Below are 21,569 nucleotides of genomic sequence, written 5' to 3'. Positions count from 1 at the left end.
CGTTGCTGGGGAAGGGAAGTGGGGGTTTTATTTTGGGGTTCGAGTAGCGTCCTTAATGCATGTTCTCTTCCCCGGGCAATTTCGGGGGATGCAGACGAAGGAGGCTCTTATTCACGATAAATTTTTAAAGATCAAGTGGAAGCCATGCTAATCCGAACAGAAATAACCTTGTGTGGTTTATTTCGCGGGCTAGATTGTTATTTTTCTTACTCTGTGGCAGGTTGGGCTGCTCAGCCGGCCTGGAGAGAAGGCTGGAGAAGGAAACATGTCTTCTGAACCTTTTTGTCTGGCTGCTGAAGCTAGGTTTGACTCCAAATGGTTGAAGACAGACTTACAGGTAAGGAGTTAGGTAGTTGTGTTGTGTTGTGACCTTACAGGTGCAGATCAAGGATGCTTTTAGTCTAAATAGTTGATAAACCGAAGACTGCAGCATTGCTTTTTTTCTTTTTTTTTAGTATGTCCATTTAAAACTGATCTTGAATAAACAGTAGCTTATTCTGAACTGCAAATAGATGTGTATTGTCAGTCCAGTCCCTTCTGCTTAGAAACAAGCCAGACTACATATGCGTGTTATCTTTGCGGTGCCAAAGCACACAGCTGAGTATGTAGCGCTACTGTTAGAACTATAAATTCTTCATTTAGGTTATTTCTATGTTTCTTGCCTGCATATAAGCTATCAGCACTGAAGCGAAATGTTATGGAAATATGATTTCTATTTTGAAGAATTCAGATTAGCTTCTATTGTAGTTGTTTGTATAACAGGTATAACTTCCTTTACATTTTATCTTTTTTGAAGGGACTTAATTTTTTCTCAAAGATACATGGTTGAAATGGAACTAGTCTTTGTTGAATTGTGCTGGTCTTTGGTGAAAGTTTTCTTTCGCCTTAGAAGATAATCTGTTCACTTAGCAAAGTGGCGTGACACAGGGATGAGGATGCTACCATGCCTTCCCAATTCAGGTTTGAAAACTAAGTGGAAAATACAGAGAAGTGGAGTGGTTTGGGAGAGTTATGTTTGTTTCGAATGAAGTGGGTGACTAGAGTAAGATTTTGTCTGTCTGCTTCCTTCCCCACTTAGTTTGAATAACCTTTCCAAGTTCCTGCTAAAAACTCTGCAGATATTGTTAGGATGGACCAGCCACTGTTATTCCTTTGTAAGAGATTAATAATAAAAAAAATTTAAAAGTTGCATCCTATGTTACTTTACCCCAAATTACACATTGATAGTCTGAATGGCTGAGTTCTTGTCATTGGACAAGGGTTTTTCCCCATGCAATTGTGTTTTGAAAGCAGCATTTCTCCAATACTTTCCATCAAACAAGTTAAAATCTGAAGTGACAGATATTGTCTTAGAGATTAAATTATGTAGTAAGTCTTGTATGTAAATGCTCTAAAATGACAGGGCTTGCTCTTGATTTGGCTAAATTAGTTCTATTTTCAACTTTTATTCCTGCCAAAGTGAAAGTTTTGATCAAAAGTAAGATGTTTTTGATAAATATTAACAATTTGAAAAGACATTAACAAATTGAAAACAATTTAAAGATAAGTGTATTAAGAAATACAGAAATATTTTTGTGTTCCCTGGAGGCGAGCATCTAGATTACAAATACATTGCTTCAACAATTGTAGAATAGAGGAAAATTTTAGTGGAAAACAGCTGCTGACTGTGCATTACCTATTTTTCTTCTCTATTATGTGGGGTGAAAAATGTGACTGCTCATGTGATTTGTCAGATTTTTCTTCTCACTTGTAGTGTTTTTTAGCTACATCCCTTTTTTCTGTTTATGTCAACTTCTGACAAGAGGGTTGCATTTGCCATCCAAACTTTAAGGATTAATTTCAGCTGAGTATGTATAAATGCAGTGAAGTATTTGTCTTTTATGAGACTGTTGTGCAGTTAATGTGTTGTAATAATTAATTTTAATAATAAAAATCTTAATTTGTAACAAATTTCTATGAATAAGCTCTCATAAATAGGAGTTCTTTATGAGTAATAACAAGTTAGACTCTAATTGCCAGGGTAGTCTCTTTGTTTTCTTCCAATCATGCTGAAGTCAAAATAATGACATTAATGAAATAAGAGAACAGTAATCGTTTGTGATCTGCTGGATGCAAACATCACTCCTCTGGAATCTGAGGACTAGCCAGGCCTCCTGGGTGTAATATAATTTTCTTATTAAGTTAACTGCTTTGGTATTACACAGGTCCTCATCACAGAACTCTGGATGTATGTGTGCAGTATTTTAAAAAAACGTGTGTGAATTTTGAATTGCTCCTTTTTACTGTATTAAATGGCAGATGTCTTTTGTCAGATAAAGGGGTTTTAGACTCTAGGGAATTTTTCTGTAGCATGATTGACTATTTTAACTACACTTTGAATAACATGACCTAGCTCTGTGTGAAATTTTGTTATAGGTATAAATCCTATCTCTTAATCATTTAAGTTCTATGTGTATGAATATGCTGATTTCCTACTGTGTATGTTTTTACTGGCTGACTGTAGAAGGGCCTTGTTGGCATTTGAGAGACTGTCAGTGGGGATTGAAAAGATGAGCATAGTACCTAGGAGAGGTTTGAAAAAAACCACAGTAATTTATGTGAGTTAATCAAGCTGACTATAAATTATTGTTTGGAATTAGACCCTGAAACTCTACACTTTGTAGCTAGGTTTTTAACTTTTTCATCGTACAGTAGTTCAGGACTGGGTAGGTGAAAGTCCTTGGAGAAGCAGAATTATAGTCTGGAATTCTTACCTTAGAGAGATTGATTAGTCTTTTTTGGTGATTGTTGTTCTAAATGAAGTTGTTGCTGCTGCAAAATTTGAGGAAGATAGCTTGAACTGGAAGTGAAATATTTGAGTTAATGTGCTAGTAGGCTCAAAGTCTGACCTTGTTATTTTTTGTCACTGTTGCTAGAGAGTTTGCCTTTTAGACTTGTTGACTGTGGCAGTTACTGTAAATTAAGCCAATGAAATCTCTCTGAAAATCATTGGATTCTTTTTTTGCTTTAGGTCAAGACAATGCTGTGGTAATGTTGTAATGCAATAATACTATGTGTATTAGTAAGTCTATAGTATAGTGGTATTAATATAAAAAGAAAAGAATGGTGTGTGGATTTTAGCATGGATTGTGTTTAATCACCTGCATGCATCACTGTTGCAGCTGGCATCCAGGCCAAATTTAAATGTTCTTATTCAGTTTTGGGATGTTACTATTACGAGACAAAGCCAGTGTGATGTAGCATATTATTACTGTTTTTAAGAGAATTACCAAAGACACAAGCTCTATTGTAAAAGCAGTGCGTCTCTAGCTTGCAGGATTAACTGGTGTGGAATGTTAATGGAACTATATCTTCACAATATATTTTTGCTTATATTATTTTTAATCAATATTAATTTTAATCATTATTATTATAAGAAGTCAAAATGCTCTATGAAGTGCACCTTCTAACTACTCCATGTCTTTTTACTAACTTTGTAGTTATTGACCTATTATTGTATGATTCACAGATGCTAGTGTAATTTTGAACTCATTGGAAACATTTGTTTTATTAAGAATCTGAATTTCCTGGTAGAGCAGAATTATGTTGTCTGAAAAATTAGCATAGTTCAGCTGAGTATGAGGTAACATCAGTAGTACAATATGTAATATTCTCATATTACATACATCAATAATATGTGTAACATCATTATTAAAATAATTCACTGAATTAATCAAATAGGTGGATTTTAGTGCATGCTTCTTTTTCCTGAGTCATGTTTAATGTAGTTGCTAAAAAAGGTTGGTGTATCACTTAAATTTCAAATTAAATTTTGCTAGATTTGAATTAATACATTTAAAAACTGATTTGTATCTATTACTAGTAGAAACCGTCACATTTATACCAATATTTGTGTGTAATGGGAAATTTTCTTTTAAAGACTGTTTCTAAGGAAGACATCCTTCTTTAAATAAAGTGTAAAAAAACCCAAACCAAACTCAGACAAATGGAAGATGAGAGTTGTTTTTTTTTTTTTTTTCCCTTAAAGCTAGATACCCAATTTCTGAATCAAACTGTTGTTGAAATAATTCTGGTAGGTAGATGTACTATACTAATTTGGAACCTTATGCAGTGAACTTTAATTAATGATGGCTGAATAACAAAAAACTGGAGTTACTGTCAGCTAATAGGATGCATGTTTGTGTTGGAATGATGTTTAATTAGTCTGCTTGTTCTGTATCCTATGGAGATCTATTGTGCTTAATAGCAGGGGTTAGAAATGAAAAATTTTCATTTTCCTGTAGTGTGGAAAAAAACCTTCAGGCAATACTCAAAGGTGCAAGAACCGTCTGCAAGAGGATTATGATGCGTTTTCATCAGTTTTCATTGAGTTTATGGTTGGCGGGATATTTCTGTCATCTTCTTTTGCCACTGAGATGGCTCAGCTTTTTAAAATGAACCAGCCACCTGTAAGAGTTACGTTGGTCTGAAATCGTTCTACCTTCCATTTGAAGTTGCATTTGGCATTTTGATTTTCATGAAATTCCCACTCTTCTAGCATTTAGATGAGTGTCTTTGCTTGTAAGAAGATAATGTAAGTAAAAGATATCTTGACTATTAAAAAAGCAAGAAGTTAGTGAAAGTTCCTTTTTCTAGTTGGTTGATTTCTGTTAGTTTTCTTCTTAGTATTAGTTTTCTGATAAAAAAAAAGGGCTTATGTGTTAACTCTTATAGCAGACTGCAGATGAGAACTCTTGCGTTTTGAAAGGAAGTGAAGTTTGCAATAGGAAATTCTTTTAAATTACTTAATGAAGTAGTGCTTTCCCTCCAAAATAAGTGATTTATAGAGGGAGAGGTGAGGACCATATGTGGAGTGATAATTTAGAGCAATAAAATTTAATATTTATCTGAATATTTGGCCTCAAACAGAACTACTGTTCTGCAAAAGGAGAAGGAGAATTTCTCTTCTGAGTTTGAGGGAATTGGATATTTTTTCTTAGCATATGGCTATTAACTGTTAATAAACTTTTGCAGCAAATGGAAGGCCTATAGACTGTTGTAATGGGGATGTTCCTAGTTTCAGCCCAAATTTTTTGGTGTAGTGTGGGGCTGCTGAAATTTTCTGTCTCTGCTATCAGAGCTGTAGAACAGTATGTTTAGATCTAATGATGTTTCATTGTACTTTGCTTAGGTGTGATAAGCAGCTGTGATTTCAGGGCAAGCTTCAGCAGGGAAGGAAGGAAGCAAGCTAGGACAAAATGCTGAAGACGACGACAATGAAAAAGGAAACGCAAATTGAATGGAGTCAAAAAAGCAAAAACAACAGAGAGACTTGGGAAAGGACTTACTGTTTCGTAATTTTGTTTTACTAAAATTACGGGCTGTGTTGGTTTTTGATTTGGTTTACTTTATTTCTAAACAAGATTTTTTTTTTAATGTAGTGTTTAAAATACAGCCAGTGGCTAATGCAGAAGTAACTGAATGGAAGAACAGATTCTCTTCCTCCTCCCTCACCACTGGCAATTCTGAGGTGAAGATTATTTAAGTAGCTTATATTTTAAATCCGTATTGACATTTTGTGATTATGAAGTCACTCTTCTGAATTTCCAGTGCAGTTATATAATCAGGAATCCTACCTGAATCAATCCTTGTCCTTTTGTGTAATTTTCTTTTCCTGACTTTGTTTTTCTTGAGCTTGAGTTAACTTTCATGGAGGTTTCTGTGCTTTCTGAAGGAAAGTTATGAATCCAAATCCAGAACATGTACCATGTGGAGTGATGTTTGTCTGACTTAAGCAGTTGACTTCAGAACGAAATCACAGCTGCTGATCATTCTTAAAATAACTTATTAACAACAAAATTGTAGAAGTGCTTTGAGAATCCTCGGAAGCTTATCCAGTTATGGTTGCAAGATTTAATTTTCTTGAAATGTAAGGAAACATTAATGCCAATACCTTATTCTCTAGAATTGATGGGGATGTGTGGGAATTTCACTGCCAGCCCTGTTGGAGGATGGCAGCAGCATATGCTGGCAACCAAACTAGATATCCTTTTCACTTAAATGTTGTACCAGACAGAATAAATTACATTTTAACTGCAGAGATAAGACTGATGAAACATTAAGAGTGAGGGCTCCCCAGTTTACAGTACAGTGGAAGTTAACTTTGAAGTCTGCTTAAGCCTTTGCTTTTTTGGCTTGGGATAAGTGAGCAGGGCTGAGACTTGAGTCTATGTGGGAAGTATGAGTTTGGTGAGATACATGCCTTACAAGTTCAGAAATCAAGACGTGGTCTGGGGATGGGAATGTGTGACGTGGTGAAGGCATCTGGGGGGTCTGTAAAAGTGGGGTGTGTAGAAGATGAGGCTATGTGGCTGCGGTTTTGTCTAAGAGGAGGTCAGGAGATGCTGCAGGAAGAAAAAAGGGAAATTGTGGGCATGGAGAATGGTTCTTGGTTTGGTGGAATGAGTAGGACGTGGGCCTACTGGTGATGAGCGGGGAGCTGCTGTTGTCTCAGCCTTGGGACAGCCCCATGCGGGTGGTGGGGCAAGGAGGGACTTGGGGTCCTTGTGGATTTCTTTACAGAGTATACATCTCTGACACTGTTACCAGTTGCAAAAGTTCAGTGAAAACTAACCATTCTGAATTTGTTATCTTATTGATTTTGTCAAGTTCATCCTTTTAAACATTTGCAAGTGAAGTTAATAAATTATTAGAGGGAAGGATGTCCACATAAATCAAGCAATCTAGTAAACGAGTGTTAGACTTTACAGAAGTAGGTTCTCTTGAACCTGCAGCCTCTCTATGTCAGACATGATCATAGAATCACAGAATGGCCTAGGCTGGAAGGGACCTTAGAGATCATTTAATCCAACCTCCCTGTTTTGGGCAGGGACGCCACCTCTCAACTAGACCAGGCAGCACATGGGGTCCGAGCGGGAATCAAACCTGCGACCTCGGTGTTGTCATTGTTGTCAGCACCACACTCAACCCACTGAGCTAACCATCCCCTTAATATGAAGACACCAAATAGATTTTTGTTTTACACTGCACCATGGATTGCCCTGTGAATTTTCTTTAAGGAACTGAAAGGAAGAAGACTTGTATTTTTGAAGAAGAGTCATATTTTTTGGAAGATAAAAACTAAAGAGAGATGTTTTCCAAATTTATTGTGAACAGCGTTCTAGTTCTCCTATCTCAGCACTTGGATGTGTTAATAGACTCATTGCAAATGATTGTGAGAGGTAGTGGTGGGAGCAAAACAAGAAAGTAGTATGTGCTTGTGCTGGCCAAGAGTCTTAAAACACTGTAGAAAAAAGATTGTGTAGTTAAAGCAGGTATTTGAATATTTTACCGTACAGTTGACTTAACTGTTCTCTTCAGCTACTAGTTTCACAGACTCACAAATGATTGATGTTGAAAGGGACCTCTGGAAGTCATCTGGTCCAAGCCCTCTGTTCAAGAAGGACCACCTAGAGCCAGCTGCTTAAGACCATGTCTGAATGGTTTTTTTTAATATCTCCAAGGATGGAGACTCCACAACCTCTCTGTGCAACCTGTACTAGCACTCGATTGCCCTCACAGTGAAGAAGTGTTTCCTGATATTCAGAAGGAACCTCCTGTGTTTCAGTTTGTCCGCATTGCCTCTGGTCCCATCACTGGGCACCACTGAGCAAAGCCAGGGCTCTATCTTCTTTACACATTCTCTTCAGATATTTATAAACATAAGTGCATATATTTATATATATATGGTTCCCTGCCGAGCCTTCTCTTCTTGAGGCTAACCAGTCCGAGCTCTGTCAGCTTTTCCTCACAGGAGAGATGTTCCCATCCCTTAAACATCTTTGTGGCTCTTGCTGGATGCTTTCCAATATGCACCTGTCTCTTGTACTGTGGAACCTGGAACTGGACCCAGTATTCCAGCTGTGGCTTCACCAGTGCTGAACAGGAGAGAGGAATTGCCTCCCTTGACTTGCTGGGAGCACTCCTCCTAATGCAGCCCAGGACATCTATTAACCTTCCTCATGGCAGGCTCACACTGCTGGCTCATGTGCAAGTTGGTGCCCACCAGGATGCCCAGGGTGTTTTTTGCAAAGCTGCTTTCCAGCTGGGTTACTCCCAGCATGTACTCATGTCTGGGGTTGTTCTTTCCCAGGTGCATTTGTGGAATTTCAGGAGGTTCCTGTCAGCCCATTTCTCCAGCCAGTCGAGATCCCTCTGGATGGCAGCATGACCCTCTGGCGTATTAGTCATTCCTTCCCATTTCTGTTGGTTAAGTGAATTATTTCTCTTAAGGCAGTCATGAAGCTTCTATTAAAATAATGGGATTTTGGGATCATGAAAATAAAATTGTTTGAATAATTTATAACTTGACTCAGACTTTTTCTTACACTTTTGGTTATCATAATGGCAATGCCCTTTTTAATATGTCTGCTGAATGTCACGTAGATTAATAGTGAACTTGTTACAGTTGGAATTGAGTTGCCCTCAGTTATGACAGATGGATTGGTGGTAAATACTGTTTCTTAATTGTTCTTTCAGTTGATTGCTTTGATTATTGCTACAAGAAAGGCCAGTGTTCCTTTACTTTCTAACATGTCTCCTTTTTGCCCTCCCCAACACACATATCTCTGCCAGAATGTTAACTACAACCTGAATAAAAGCAAAATTGTTTATCTGAAGACTGCCTGTGCTGTGAGCTTCCACGTGAGGTGTTTGGAGAAGGAAGGGGAGCTCTCTGACCTATAATCCTGGTGGTTGCTCTATCTTTATGCAACATACCAAGAAAATGTCTGATAAGAATTTGAAAACCAAACCCAAAGGCAGAAGAAATTTTGTTTACTTCTTCAGTTACTTAAAAGACTTGGGTGAACTTTGTGCCATGTGAGAGGATTAGAGGTTAAAACGGGGAACAAGATTCTTGATTCTACTTCACAGCAATGCTTACAAAAGTAGGGAATGTTCTGAAATAGAACAGAGCTGCATTATGGAGAACCTTGAATTCAAAGCCAGTAGGCCTTTATATTGCAAGCTCAAGGGCTGTGAGAATAACTTTTCATACCAAGATGATCTGAGAACGTAAAATAAAATGTATGGAAAGATAGTTTATTGGACCAAAATCTTAACTTTGTGAAAACCATAATTTATTACGCAAATGAGCTGAAGGGTTGCCTCACTGTTTTTCTGGCTTGTATTTTACCATAGTTTAGCATTCAACAGGTGAATGTTTAAAAAAAAAAATTAAAATCTTCTATCATATAAGAGCCAAAATTGCTGAAACAGTTGTGTTTAGTTATTTTTTTAAGAAAATAGCTGAAAAATATTTTTTAAGTGCCACACTAAAGTGTATGGCCACATCTGGTACAGGAGAAAGTCAATGCCTTTTTTTTTTTTTTGAAGTATTTGTAGACTGAGAACAATGCAAGAAATAAAGTTAATGGTGAATAGGGTTTTTTTTAATTTTTTTTTTTTTTTACATTGTTGAAATTCAGCTTTACTTCAGACTATTCCAGTTAAAAAAATCCTCCAAATGTGAAGCTTTTATAACATAGAATCTTTGCAAAAGCTCCATGTGCTGTCTAGCTTTGAAGAACAGGGTCTATACCTTTGAGTAATGTGTGGTCACAATGTAGTTCTGGTGCTGCACAACTGATAAATTGTGGGTAAGCTGAATAATGTCCAGCTATGTGATTCTTTTCCTTTTTATTCCCCTGAGATCAGGAAACAGCAAGTGACAAATAGATACAATTTGTCAGCTCATATTTTATGCTGAAAGGAAATGATAGAAATCATTGTGATGTGGTGGAGCTGAATTTCTGAGGTATCCAAGATCAAGTCAAGAGACTACGATGGTAACGAAGTGTGTTACAGTGGTGTCAAAGCGTGGCAACTTGCCTTTAATTTTTCACGTTCGCCTAGAGTAGCTAGATCAGCGAACAACTTCCCTGCGGTTTGATGTGACTCAAAACCTGTAACCTTCAATCATTAAAATATCCTCTGGAAACAGATCTGAATAAAGTATAAGCAGACTTCTGTGTATAACGGTAAATATTTTGCAGCAGTTGTGTAAGTAACATCTTTGTGTTACTTCTCAGTTAAAACACTTTGGATTTGCGTACTAGTTACATAACACCAAGATGCTTCTGAATAAGCCTTCAGCAGTCTTTTTTTAAATGTCTCCACTTTGGTATGCTAAAGGTATTCTGTTTTTCAATTCCACGTACTCCTTTCTTCCCTTATGCTGTACAATTGCAAATCATAGCCTGGTAATTATGGAACTTGCTTGTGATGCTGGCATCTGTTTTGCAGCATTCTGTAAAGCAGAGGACAACATGAGTAGAAGACAAGTTACCCTGGTCATTAGGATTCTTCAAGGGAGATCCAAATTTGTAAATCATTAGGAGGCTTGTGTTACAGCTGGAGCTTTCATGAGCACTTCCAGTTAGCACAGTCCTGCCGTTCGTTCTGTCGCGAGTATTAGTCCTGTTGCACACGTGGCGTATTGGGAATGGACCTGGGCCGAGGCTGCCCCTCGCTCTTCCCCTGGGCACAGCTGGTTTTAGTCTGGCTGAGGAGATGATGGGGCATGTACGTGAGCCTGCGTGCCAGAGAGGTGGCGTTGTGGCAGCTGGAAGGACGAGGGAGGGTTGTGAGAGATGTGTTGCATGGCAGGACCAGTTTGCGCTGGTTAAATCCTCCTGTGCATCTGTACCTGGATGTCACATGTTGTGGTTGAGCGCTTAGCTCTGAAGTTGCTGGTTTGGAGAGGGGGCTTTATTGACTTTCTTCATGCTTCCCCGTTTTGTGACTTAATGCAGCTTGACTTTGTTTGGATAGCTTTTCCCAAAGGGAAAAAAAGGACACCCTACCTCATGCCCCCCTGATTACTGCACGATATTTATTAAATCTTGATGGTGATTATTACATCTTGAATATGTGGGTGCTTTTGAGGTGACCAAATCCATGCTTTTGATGGGAATTTTTCACCAAAATCAAACTCATCTTGCTATATTTGAGCACATCTCAAAGTTACTGTTACATACTTTGAGTCTGAACATAGAATAGCTAGAGAATCAGGGACCCTGAACATCATTAAAATCCCTGTCATACATACACACACAATGAATATACTGGCAAGGTGATGTGTTTTCTTTCTTCTGGGACAAAATATAAAACCTGATGTATCTTAAATGTTAACTTGAATTGGCTTGAAAAAAAAAAGTGTAACTATATATAATGTATTATTTTTGACAGCTGGCTTTTACACGAGATGGATTATGCGGCTTGTGGAATGAAATGGTAAAAGATGGAGAGATTGTGTATCCTGGATCAGAGTTAACACAAAGTGGTGAACTACCTCCAAGAAAAGGTATGGATTTTTATATTTTTTCTTTGTTCGTTTTTCTTTCATTGCATTGATGAAAATGGAATTTGAATTTCATGCTGTCACAGAACTTTGATTTATCATCATCTGACTATGCAATTTGCAGATGTAAGTATTTTGAATTGAATACAGTTGACATTGATTTCTTAGAAAGGTGGTGTCTGAGCCTTCCAGTGAAGGCTTAAATCTGTTTCAGCCTTTTAAGATTAAACTTTATAACTAGGCATGTTATTATGAGAGAAACTTGGCAGTGTCCTTTTGTTTGGTGCGCTTGGTGTGTTTGTTTAAAGGAAGTGGAGTGAAGAATAGGGTAAAGCTAATACCGCTGTTTCTGATTTTGTTTACAGTCTTCATAAAATAACTAAAAGGTCAACTGCAAAACTGTCCACAGTCTTACTGAGAATGTAGTGCTTTTTTTTTTCCCTGTTTTTTTTTTCTCTAGCATGCTTGAGAGCAGTTTAGATGCTGTAGATCTTGCGAATGGTGGAGTAATGCACGTATTTAGAGAGATTACTTTGGTGGAGGTGGATTTTGTTTCGTGGTCAGCTGTGCCAAAATGGAGTGATTCTCCTCTTGCTTTTTTTCCCTATTTAAACTGGACAAAAAAGAGAAAGGTTTATGTTTCCTAACCTGGCTGAAATGGGCTCACCAAATGGTCAGATAAGTTTTGTCAGTAATTTATATGAAACCAAATAGGTTCTGTCTAAGAGAAGGGTGGAAATACCGCCTTTGGTAGCAGTGAACTGTTATTTCAGCTTCTGTCACTTCCTGAAGTGTACTGTTGGGTAGATGTGATATTTCAAACCAATAACGCTCAATTCCTTATCGAGAGGATTTTCTTTTTGTACCATTGTCTTCAAAAATGGGTGAGGAGGGAGAATTCTTTTTGACTAGAGGAAGTTATTTCTACAGGAAAGAAGCTGTAATAAATAGTTTATGAGAGAAGAGTGAATTATGCATTATTTTTATCGAGAGTATAAGCTTTGTAGGTTGTGAGTGGCTATGCACTGTAGTAAGGGCTAGAATTATTCTACTGACTTTCAGAGTTGGAAAATTGTTTTAGTCCTTCTGCTGCTGGCCCTTTTGAATATTGTTGTTGACACTGGATGAAAATAGAGCTGATCTTACCAGAAAGGCTACTACAGCAGCTGTTCATGAAATGAGAGGAAGTAGGATAGTATTTTTTCTTTAAGATTGGCTAGTTTCATGTATATTGCTAAAAGACATCATAAACTTGATACAATGAAGAGACAGGTTATTCCCTAAATGGACTGTGGGAGATGCTTTCGCATTTGCTGACAACTCATGATAAGGGTGTTGCGATGGTCATGCTGGAACTGTTCAGCACTGCTCTTGTGTAGAAAAAGCGTAACAAACATCTGTAATAATAAAGACAATGTATTAAAATAAATTCCACTTTATGTGCCAGATACGGCACACTGTTTCTAGGGTTGTGTCTGTGCTGGTCTTTGGCAGGAAACTCTCGTTTCAGTATCTTTATAGTGAAGTAGCCACATAGATTTGGGATTTTTTTTTAGTTATGGTACTGCAGAGCTTCCAGTGATTGTGAGAAAGCTTACAGGAAAATTCCCTCATATAATTGGGTTTTGTTTTCAGAGGAATCATTGAAATAGCAACTAGGAAAACGCAAGCTGTCAGTTCTGATCTGAAATGTGGAGAGCAGTATAAAGTAAAAAACTAGAAGTGCTGAGCCAAGTCAGTTATCCATGACTTCACATGTTCATCTGCAATTGGGACACCTATTCTGAATAATGATGTGAAGTTGGTTTTCTATTTCTATTTCTTTTCTTTTTTTTTAAAAAATCATGTGTGTGTGTATGTACACAGGACTTTGAAGGGTCAAAAAACATAATGTTAAAGGCTGTAGGATGCTGTTACTTAAAAATACAGAAATTCTGACAGTTTATTGTAGAAATAAGCCATTTATTTTACCTTGAAATGTCAGTGGTCCAAGCTGTGAAGAGGCAGCAAAACTGGTGTTTTGTGGGGGTTTTATTGGTTTGTGGGTTTTTGTTGTTGGGGTTTTTGTTTGTTTGTTGTTTTTTATTAAAGTGAGCCTGCGACTTGTTTCCAGTACTGCATTGTCGTGGGTTCGCCTGGACCAACTGCCCACCCAGCTTCTCGCTCAGTGTCCGTCTTCAGTAGGACAGAGGAGGAAAACAAGATAGAACAGCTCGTGGACTGAGAATAAACCAGGGAAATGACTTGCCAGTTATTGTCATGGGCAAGGCAGACTCGGGGAAAATTAATCTAATTTATTGCCAATGGAGACAGACTTGGACAGCAAGTAACAAAGATAAAAATTAAACCAGCACATCAGATTGTATGTTTGATTCTGTTAGGCAGTAGTGAGTCCTGGAACTAGAAAAACTAGCGGTCAGTTTGCACCTCTGAACTTGCAGCTTTTTTGCATAAGTGATCTACAGATGTAATTCAAGAGGAGAGGGAAGAGTATGTGGAAGTAATGAGATTTATGTAAACCCCAGTGCTTTTATGTTAAAAGCAATATGTTTTAATCTCAATATTCAGATTTTGCTGTTAAATTGACTACTTTGGAGATAAATAAGAGAGATTGCTTTAAATAGTCCTTTTTTACTGAGTCTGTTTCAGGAAGTTTTTGTTTTATGCGCATCCATTGTGACTCCTTTTCTTCACTAGTGCTGGAGCTCTCAATACTGAGAAGAGGGACTCCATTGTTTCAGTGGGTATCAGCAGCAGCAATGGACTGGAAGAACATGCTACTGATAGCAAGAAGCATTCCTCTTCCCTCTAGGAAGAATATGCAAAGGCAGTATTTTTTTTTTTTTTCCCCTGTTGGCAAGAACATTTGGTTAGGAATAATCTCTTCGTGGCACTTTCAGAGAAACGTGTGTGATAAATGCGTTCAGAATGTGTTTGCGTGTTTCCAAATATCATCTGAGGACGCAGCTGTGACAGTAGTGATGTCCAGATACAGGTGCACTGGCGGCATGGCATGTACTAAAAGGATAATCAGGCTGCCCTTAGGAAATTTGGATGAGATTGTTGTCTTGTAGGCTGGAAGCTATGTACTGAAAATAGTAAAAAGTATTAAGTAATGCTGTTCTTACTAAATTCCTAGGTTAGAAAACCATTGCTGAAGATTTCTGAGAGAAGTCAGTCAACTATGCTTTTTTTGATGTGTTTTTTTTTATTTTTATTTTTTTATTTTTGAGTCCTCAAACTTCTATAGAGATGGAAATTTCTGTTTCAGTTAGCTGTTTTAAGTTCTAGAGCAAATATACAAAGCTGTCAGCTTCATGCCTCTTTTGTAAACACTGTGGGCTTTGTCTTCGCTTTGCCATTTCCTGAAAGTTGGACTTTTGTCCGCCTAGCGCCGTTGAACCCACAAACCTCATTCAGTGCTGCACCTGCAAATAGATAATAAAGTCCAAATGCCACAAGTGATTCCAGAGAGGCTTGCAGAAACCAGGTCTTTATGGTAAGAGTAACAGTTACATGGGAATTGGTTACAGTGGCTGCCATTCAGACCATGTATGTCTCAAACTGTAATAAGGTGCAGGAATGTGAACTTGCTCTTGCTTTGAGCCTCCTTTCTTGTGCAAGAAAGAACTTGCTGAAAGTGAGATGTGCCTCTTTTCCTCTTTTCTGCTTCCCCTATCCCAGCTGTATGGGCTGCACACAGGGGCTCAAGCGCTCAGGACTCAGTGGTGGATTATGGGTCTCTCTTTGCAGAACGGAGGGAGGTCTGTAGTCGCCAGGTTGGACAATTTGACTTCATAAGTGTGAAATGCTTTATTGCATATCCAACAGGGAGTTTAAAGAAGGCATTTAAAAAATGGTATACCAGGGATGAAAAGAAACTCTGTTTCTAATTAGGGTCAGGACATCAAAATGTTCTGTCATCTGGAAGGCTGTGTAAACATGCTTTGCAAATGGTTAGGCATGTTTCCTTTACAAAAACCCTCTCAGTTTAAGTCTATCTATGTGTATATAAATAAAAGCTCTTTGATGGAAAACAAATTATTATTTTGTAGTGCCGCTGAAATGCTTCCTGGATCTGGGACTACTAAATACTATTTTAGAGTGGTTGTGAAATACAGCCCTTGCATGAAATACACCGTGTAACTTTTTGCCCTGTGAATGGCAACATCTGTTGGGACGCTGTTGCAGGCTTTTTCTTTCTACTGAGGGATTCCTAACTATGTCAGTTCCTTGGCATTTAAGACTAACACAGGATCATACTGTAACAGGTGCCGGAGGTCAGTATGCAGTGTGAGTTATTTTCTTCATTGAACATGACATATAAATTCCACCTTTAATTGCTTCTTTTTTATCCTCTGTTTATACTGGATTAGGCTTTTGCTGTGCAAGAGTTACTTCAGGGAAATGTTACACAGTTATTTTCCCCCACACAGCGGTGGGAAACTTCGTGGTCTCTTCATGTTGAGAGAAGTGCAAGTTGAGAGAGGTCGTTGCACTGAAGCGTGTTTTTGCGTGCATTGTTTTGAAAAATGTCCTACTACTTGTTATTTTGGCCTTGCTTAAGATTGCTTCTTCCTCACCTCTCTTTTTGAAAAATCTTTGGGGCTCCCTTTTTAAAAATCCTATTCATTAAGCTTAACTGAGCTTCCACAATTGTGATGCCTGCGTTACTGCTTTTGGTCTAGACCCATATCAGTTTTGTCCTTTGTTGGGCAACTTTATAACTATAGTGAAAAGTCATTGTGGAACAATTTGACGTGGGCTTTTAATGTGTTTTTTTTTTTTTTATTAGCTCAGCTCCTTCTCACTTTTTCTCTCATTGCTCCCTTTTTTTTTTTGTTCATATACACAATGAGAAAAAAGAATCCTTGTGGATTTGCATGTCACGATTGTTTCTATACGATAAAGCTTAAGTTCACTCCTAAATTGGGACCTTCTGTATTTGCAGTGAGGACCTGGGCAAAATGACTAAGTTCATAGCCCTTTGTTGTCATCCTTTGCCAAGGATCTGCTGTAAAGCGTAGCAAGTTCTCTTACAGCTGCCTGTGAAATGTAATGTCTTGGCATAACACTCTGCTGCCTACTAACTAAAATCCCAGACCTTGTGGAGTGTGTCTCTAGATGTGTGGGTGAGTGGAGAAACAGTGAGATTATGGTGTTACTGTGGGAATATTCTGAACTACTGGGACCTAAACAGGGTCTTTAGTCACCGGATTTAACTCCGTTATGGAATCTGTGCCTTTAATATTATTTTCTTGTGCCTTGCAATAGAAACTGCTCGATTCAGTCACATCTGGACATGTGTTATCATGCTGATGACTGCGGTACTATTGGCTGTTCCTTGGTGTTTGGGAGAAATGGTTATACCTTCTCTGATTGCCACTTACAAGGGGGATACCCAAACTGCCTTTTGCCTGTTCTTAGTGACTTTGCTATCTCTTCCTTAGCCCCTGATCTCCTACATGCTGCAGCTATGTCTTCTCTTCTTTTCCTGTTCACCTGAAGTCTTCATCTCCCATCTCCTGAGCATTAGCCTGTGCTGTAGGTTAGGAAACATTGACTTTAATTTAGAACTTTTATAATTAAAGCACTTTAAAAAGGTTTGTTTTGGGAGGTGCTATTGTATACAGTCTAAGAATTTTTTTGTCATAAAGGCAGTTACAAATCCAGTTACAGTCAGATTAGGCATTCTTTTTTTTTTCAGAGCAGGTGGAAGGAGTAGTTGAATGTTTTTTGTACGTGTTTGTGTTTTGAGGTGATGAGAGCCTTTGATCTCCAGGTGGGGTCATGGTGAGTCTGAGGCAGGCTGCAAACAGGTTGCTGTGTCTGGCTAGAGCTATAAACCTCATTTTATTATTGTCTGTTGAAATATGCTGGTACAAATGCCTATGTTTTGCATGCGTGTGGGGTGAGATAGTAAAAAAGACAAAATTCTAATGCTTGTTTGGCTGCATGTGGCCAGGACATTTGTGGGGATGGTTTCTGTGGATTAGATTGGCAGGTATGAATGGAGGACGAATAATTTTTAAGAACCTGGTGAAAATGACTGGAACTATACTCTCCATGGGTAAACTGCAGATGCTGGACTTGAGAAATTTTGAGGGATATATTTAGAAAAGAGTGCCAGGGTGAGGAAAGCAGTTGCCAGCGTGGCCCTTAATTTCAAGACAGTCTTGTGCATTGAACTGGCTGGAGGAATGCATATGGAAATCCATAGCCGCAATATGAATAAGGAAGGACTTTCAGATATCCCACTCCACTGTGTTTAGAAAATTGGGGCTTTCATGCAGCCTTTGATTACAGAGATAAATGACTAATGTCTGTGTTCTGCCTTTGTGAAAGTCATCTCAAGAGGATTGCAAATGCTGTTTTGTTGCTTGGGCAGAAATGTGTGGTATTATTTTCATTACTTGCTGGTAATTACTTAGATACAGATGTTCAAGTACTGCTGCATAAAATTAGTGTAAATGCCAATATATAGGTCTCCTTGATTTTGCAATTAAAGCAATTGCTATCCTTCCCCTCCCCCCCCGCCTCCGCATTGGAAACGGAATACGAAAACAAGTAAATACTACAGAAATGCAGGTAGTTGGGAGCAAAAACTGACTTAAAGTTGATGCTTTGTGATGCTGTGTGTTGCAAATCCTTTGCGAGTCTTATGTGATGGTATTGATATTAAATGTTCATGACCCCTAGGAGGTTACAGCAGTGATTTCAGAATTCTAAGGCAATTGTCTTACACATTGTAACATGAGATCTAGCATCTCTGACAGCTAACATGGTAAAATACTACATCTCTTGGACTCTGTACACTTAATGATAGACAATATTGGTATAAACTTGTGGGCCAGTCATTTCAGCTTTATGTTGCTGATGTACAACTGAATTCAAGGGGAAAGTAGCTTAACTGGTCTTTTATTCTTTTTTTTTTTTTTTTAAATCTTTAGATGATAGCACTGAATGCCAAACTGGATCAAAGAAAGAAGAGCAAAATGACAAAGAAAAGAAAGATGAAGAAGAGACTCTGCTGCCCACTTACAGGGCCAAATCCATTGTGGAGAGTTGGGTGTGGGGCAAACAACCAGGTATTACAGCTCTTTTGGTCATTCTCACTGAATAAAGGATTACATATGCTATTTTGGTCACTGCTTTTGCAGCATCAGCAAGTAATTGGATCAAATATACTTGCTGACAAATGCATCTCTTAGGTTAGTGGAATAAGTTGGATAAGTGATTAACTATGATTGAAGTTAAACATTTACTATAATTTCAGACTGAATTAGATTCATGCCTTGAAGAGTCAATTTGCACCTTTCATGCTGCTTGAAGGAATGGTAAACTGGGTTGGAACAAATGCCATTGTGCAGTGAAACGTTATGATGTCTTCAGAGTATTTCTTCTCAGTTGCAGATACTAAAAAGAAATTGTTTAGTTTCTGAAGCCTGAATTTTCTGCAGGCAGTAAAGGTTTCACAGGTGGTTTTTCTTTTTGATTTGTTTGTCTGGTAGGTAAGTTTGAGTGACTCATAGGGGGAAGGTTGAAATATTTCAATTAATTGTCCGTCCTGACCTTTGCTCACAGTAGTCTCACCTGTGACGGCGAGGGAAAAATGTCTCGTGCCTTCACATCTTCATGTATGACTCTAAGTTTGATATTGAAGCCGGTGGAAGTTCATGACTGTTTATTACTGCAGAGCAGCAATTCATTGTCTAAAATTGTCCATGTTTAGAAATAGCAGATCAGAAGCTTCATGTCAGTGGTTTTGATTTGCAGTTGATGCATGAGACTACTCGATTCAGATATTGGCATATGCAAACTTTGGAGACATTTGTCGTGCCCCTTTTCCTTCCCTTTCACTGAGAAGCATTTGAAGATCCCCGGGAAAAGTTTTGTCTCTTTGGTGTCAGAGTCTGCATCTGTGTACCCCTGTTTGCTGGGCAAGCGACTTGCTTCTGTTGAGACACAGGTCAGCTGCCAGCCTGCTCTCCTCTGCTCTGTGCCAACCTGCTTGCTCCCTTTTCAGAGGGACAGGAGGACAGATGGACATGCCGTCACTCTAGTAGCGGGACAGAATTTTGCAGAGTAAGAGGAATGAAAAGAATTGCCACTACAGTGGAAGGGGGAGTGAGAATTGAATGTATTCAAGAGGTGTAAGCTGAAGGTCATGTTTTTATTTAGTTTTCATTGCTGAAGGGTAAAATAAAATTGTTTAACAAAATGGTAATATAAATGCCAAGTATCTTACCAAATTTCTCCAAGCTGACCATGGTCTTTGGGACAAGACCTGGCCTTTAAGGTTACCCTTGAATTATGTCTTATAAATTGAGAAAACGGTTGCTTAGAAAAAGAGGAATTTATGAGTGTTTGTAGTTTTCAGAAAAAAAATACTTTATTTACTTTTAGTGTTTATATATAGTATGATTTATTGTTAGACATATAGATACTTATTCTAGAAATAGCTTCTGAAGACTTTATGTGTATTCCTTGGTTTTTGTTACCATTTGTGCTTGAGGTTTCTACCATCCAGCTGTGACATACAAATCCTTAAGCAATACTACAAACACACTTGCTGTTTATAGGGGTGTTACAGGTGGCTTTTGTTTGTGATCGTAGGTAACTCTTTGTATTTTACCTGTCAGAAATGTAGCTACCTGCTGCCTTTTGAGCCATCCTAGCTTTTGTGGCTTGGTAATGAATTTTAAAAAAAAAACAACAGATAATTACTTCAATTTTGATAGTTTGTGTAAGTGTTTCACTGTTTTAGGCTTTTTTTTCCTATTGTCCTTCATGAAAATAAAATGAATCTTTGAACATTTGCCTGTCAAAAGCATGAAGGAACTTCTGAAAAGAATTAGTTCTTATATATATTCTTGCTGATCAAGTAAGTATTAAAGACTTACTATGTTTTTTTATGTTTTATATTCCTTTACAAATAAAATATAATTTGGAGATGTGAGCTTGGGCTAATTTTACAAAAAGAACTAAAAGGGCATTTAAAGTCTGTGTTTCAGGTCAATACCCTAAATTGCTTCTGCTGGGTTTAATGATTTACAGCCTTACACTGTGAAGATAGTACCCAGACATTAGGCAGTGTATATCTATGTTTTAGAAGTGCTGTAATACAATCTTGCTTTGCTAAGAAGTGTGGAGGATCATGCTAGTGAGCTTCAACAGACTAATCCAGGTCAGTGGGCCTTGTGACATCCCTCCCCTCAGAGGGCTAAGAGATTTTGAGAGCACACAGAAGCAACCTGTTCATAAAAAGGGTTGAGAAGCAGTACTTTTTGTGCCCCCATAGCCCCATGCTGCTTTTGTCATCCTGGTACATGTTCAGAGAAGCAAAATGTTTTCTGTAGTTCTGATTTATGCTGAGGTGACTACTCTGCCAGAACAGGACAAAGAGATCATAGTTGTTTTATTTTTTCTCTCTCTCTTTTTTTTTGGAATGGTCTTGTTATGCCAAGTACTGTAAAACTGTGTAAGATGGTAAGAAAGTACATGGCTAAGTCATTGTTTGACTTTAAGATGTTTTTCTTTCTCTCTTTTATCTTAGTATACTCCATTTCATCTTTGGCTCTTAAGTAATATCAGTGTTGAACTGCTCAGGCCTCATTTTAGATATGAGTGCTTCTTTAAAACATCTTCCCTCACCCTCTTTCTCCTAGGTTTTGCGTTTGATTTTTCCTAAAGTCTTGTTTTACTACTTTTAATCAATTTTCTTTTCTGAAAATATTTGATTTTTAGCATCTTACATCTCTCTCTGGAGAGAGGTCAAGCTATTCAGTCCTGGATATGGGGAGGAAAAGAGGAAACTGTTTGAAGTGGTTCAGATCTAGTTGAGAGGCATCCCTGCCCATGACAGGGAGGTCCCTTCCAGCCTATGCCGTTCTATGATTCTATGAAAACCTACACAAAATAGAGCAGTGTTACATTTTCTTGGGCTTCTTTTTCTTAGTCACGTTATGCTTAAGGTTGGCTATGTTGAGTCAAACTGAAGGACAGTGTAGTCCAATGTTGTGACAGCAACAGTATAAATACCAATAGCCAAGTGAATAATTAGGTTGCATGTTTATCACATATTATCTGTAGCCTGTAGACTTTGAGCCAGAGATGGTGGTCTGGGGGAATGTGAATGTGTGTTTGGATTTCCCACCCCCCTTTTATTTTCTGAAGTATATGTGTGCATGACATAGCTGGATAGGCTTTAATACATTTGATGTTGACT

At 38.1% G+C, this 21,569-nt stretch overlaps 1 protein-coding gene across 1 annotated transcript in view; it reads left to right on the top strand.

Moving 5' to 3' along the window:
- Positions 1-265: 265 nt before the first annotated feature.
- HERC2 (HECT and RLD domain containing E3 ubiquitin protein ligase 2) overlaps positions 266-21,569 on the top strand; it is a gene marked incomplete at its 3' end in the record, with an annotated part of 98,489 nt that continues 77,185 nt past the window's right edge. Inside the window, exons 1-3 of the mRNA XM_009877602.1 lie at positions 266-337; positions 11,230-11,344; positions 18,292-18,429. Of these exons, the coding sequence (XP_009875904.1) occupies positions 266-337; positions 11,230-11,344; positions 18,292-18,429 (325 nt within the window). The remainder of the gene's footprint in view (positions 338-11,229; positions 11,345-18,291; positions 18,430-21,569) is intronic.

The sequence above is a fragment of the Apaloderma vittatum genome, unplaced genomic scaffold, assembly GCF_000703405.1.
Source record: "Apaloderma vittatum isolate BGI_N311 unplaced genomic scaffold, ASM70340v1 scaffold8471, whole genome shotgun sequence".
Lineage (NCBI taxonomy): Eukaryota > Metazoa > Chordata > Aves > Trogoniformes > Trogonidae > Apaloderma > Apaloderma vittatum.
This window is presented reverse-complemented; position numbering and strand designations above follow the sequence as displayed.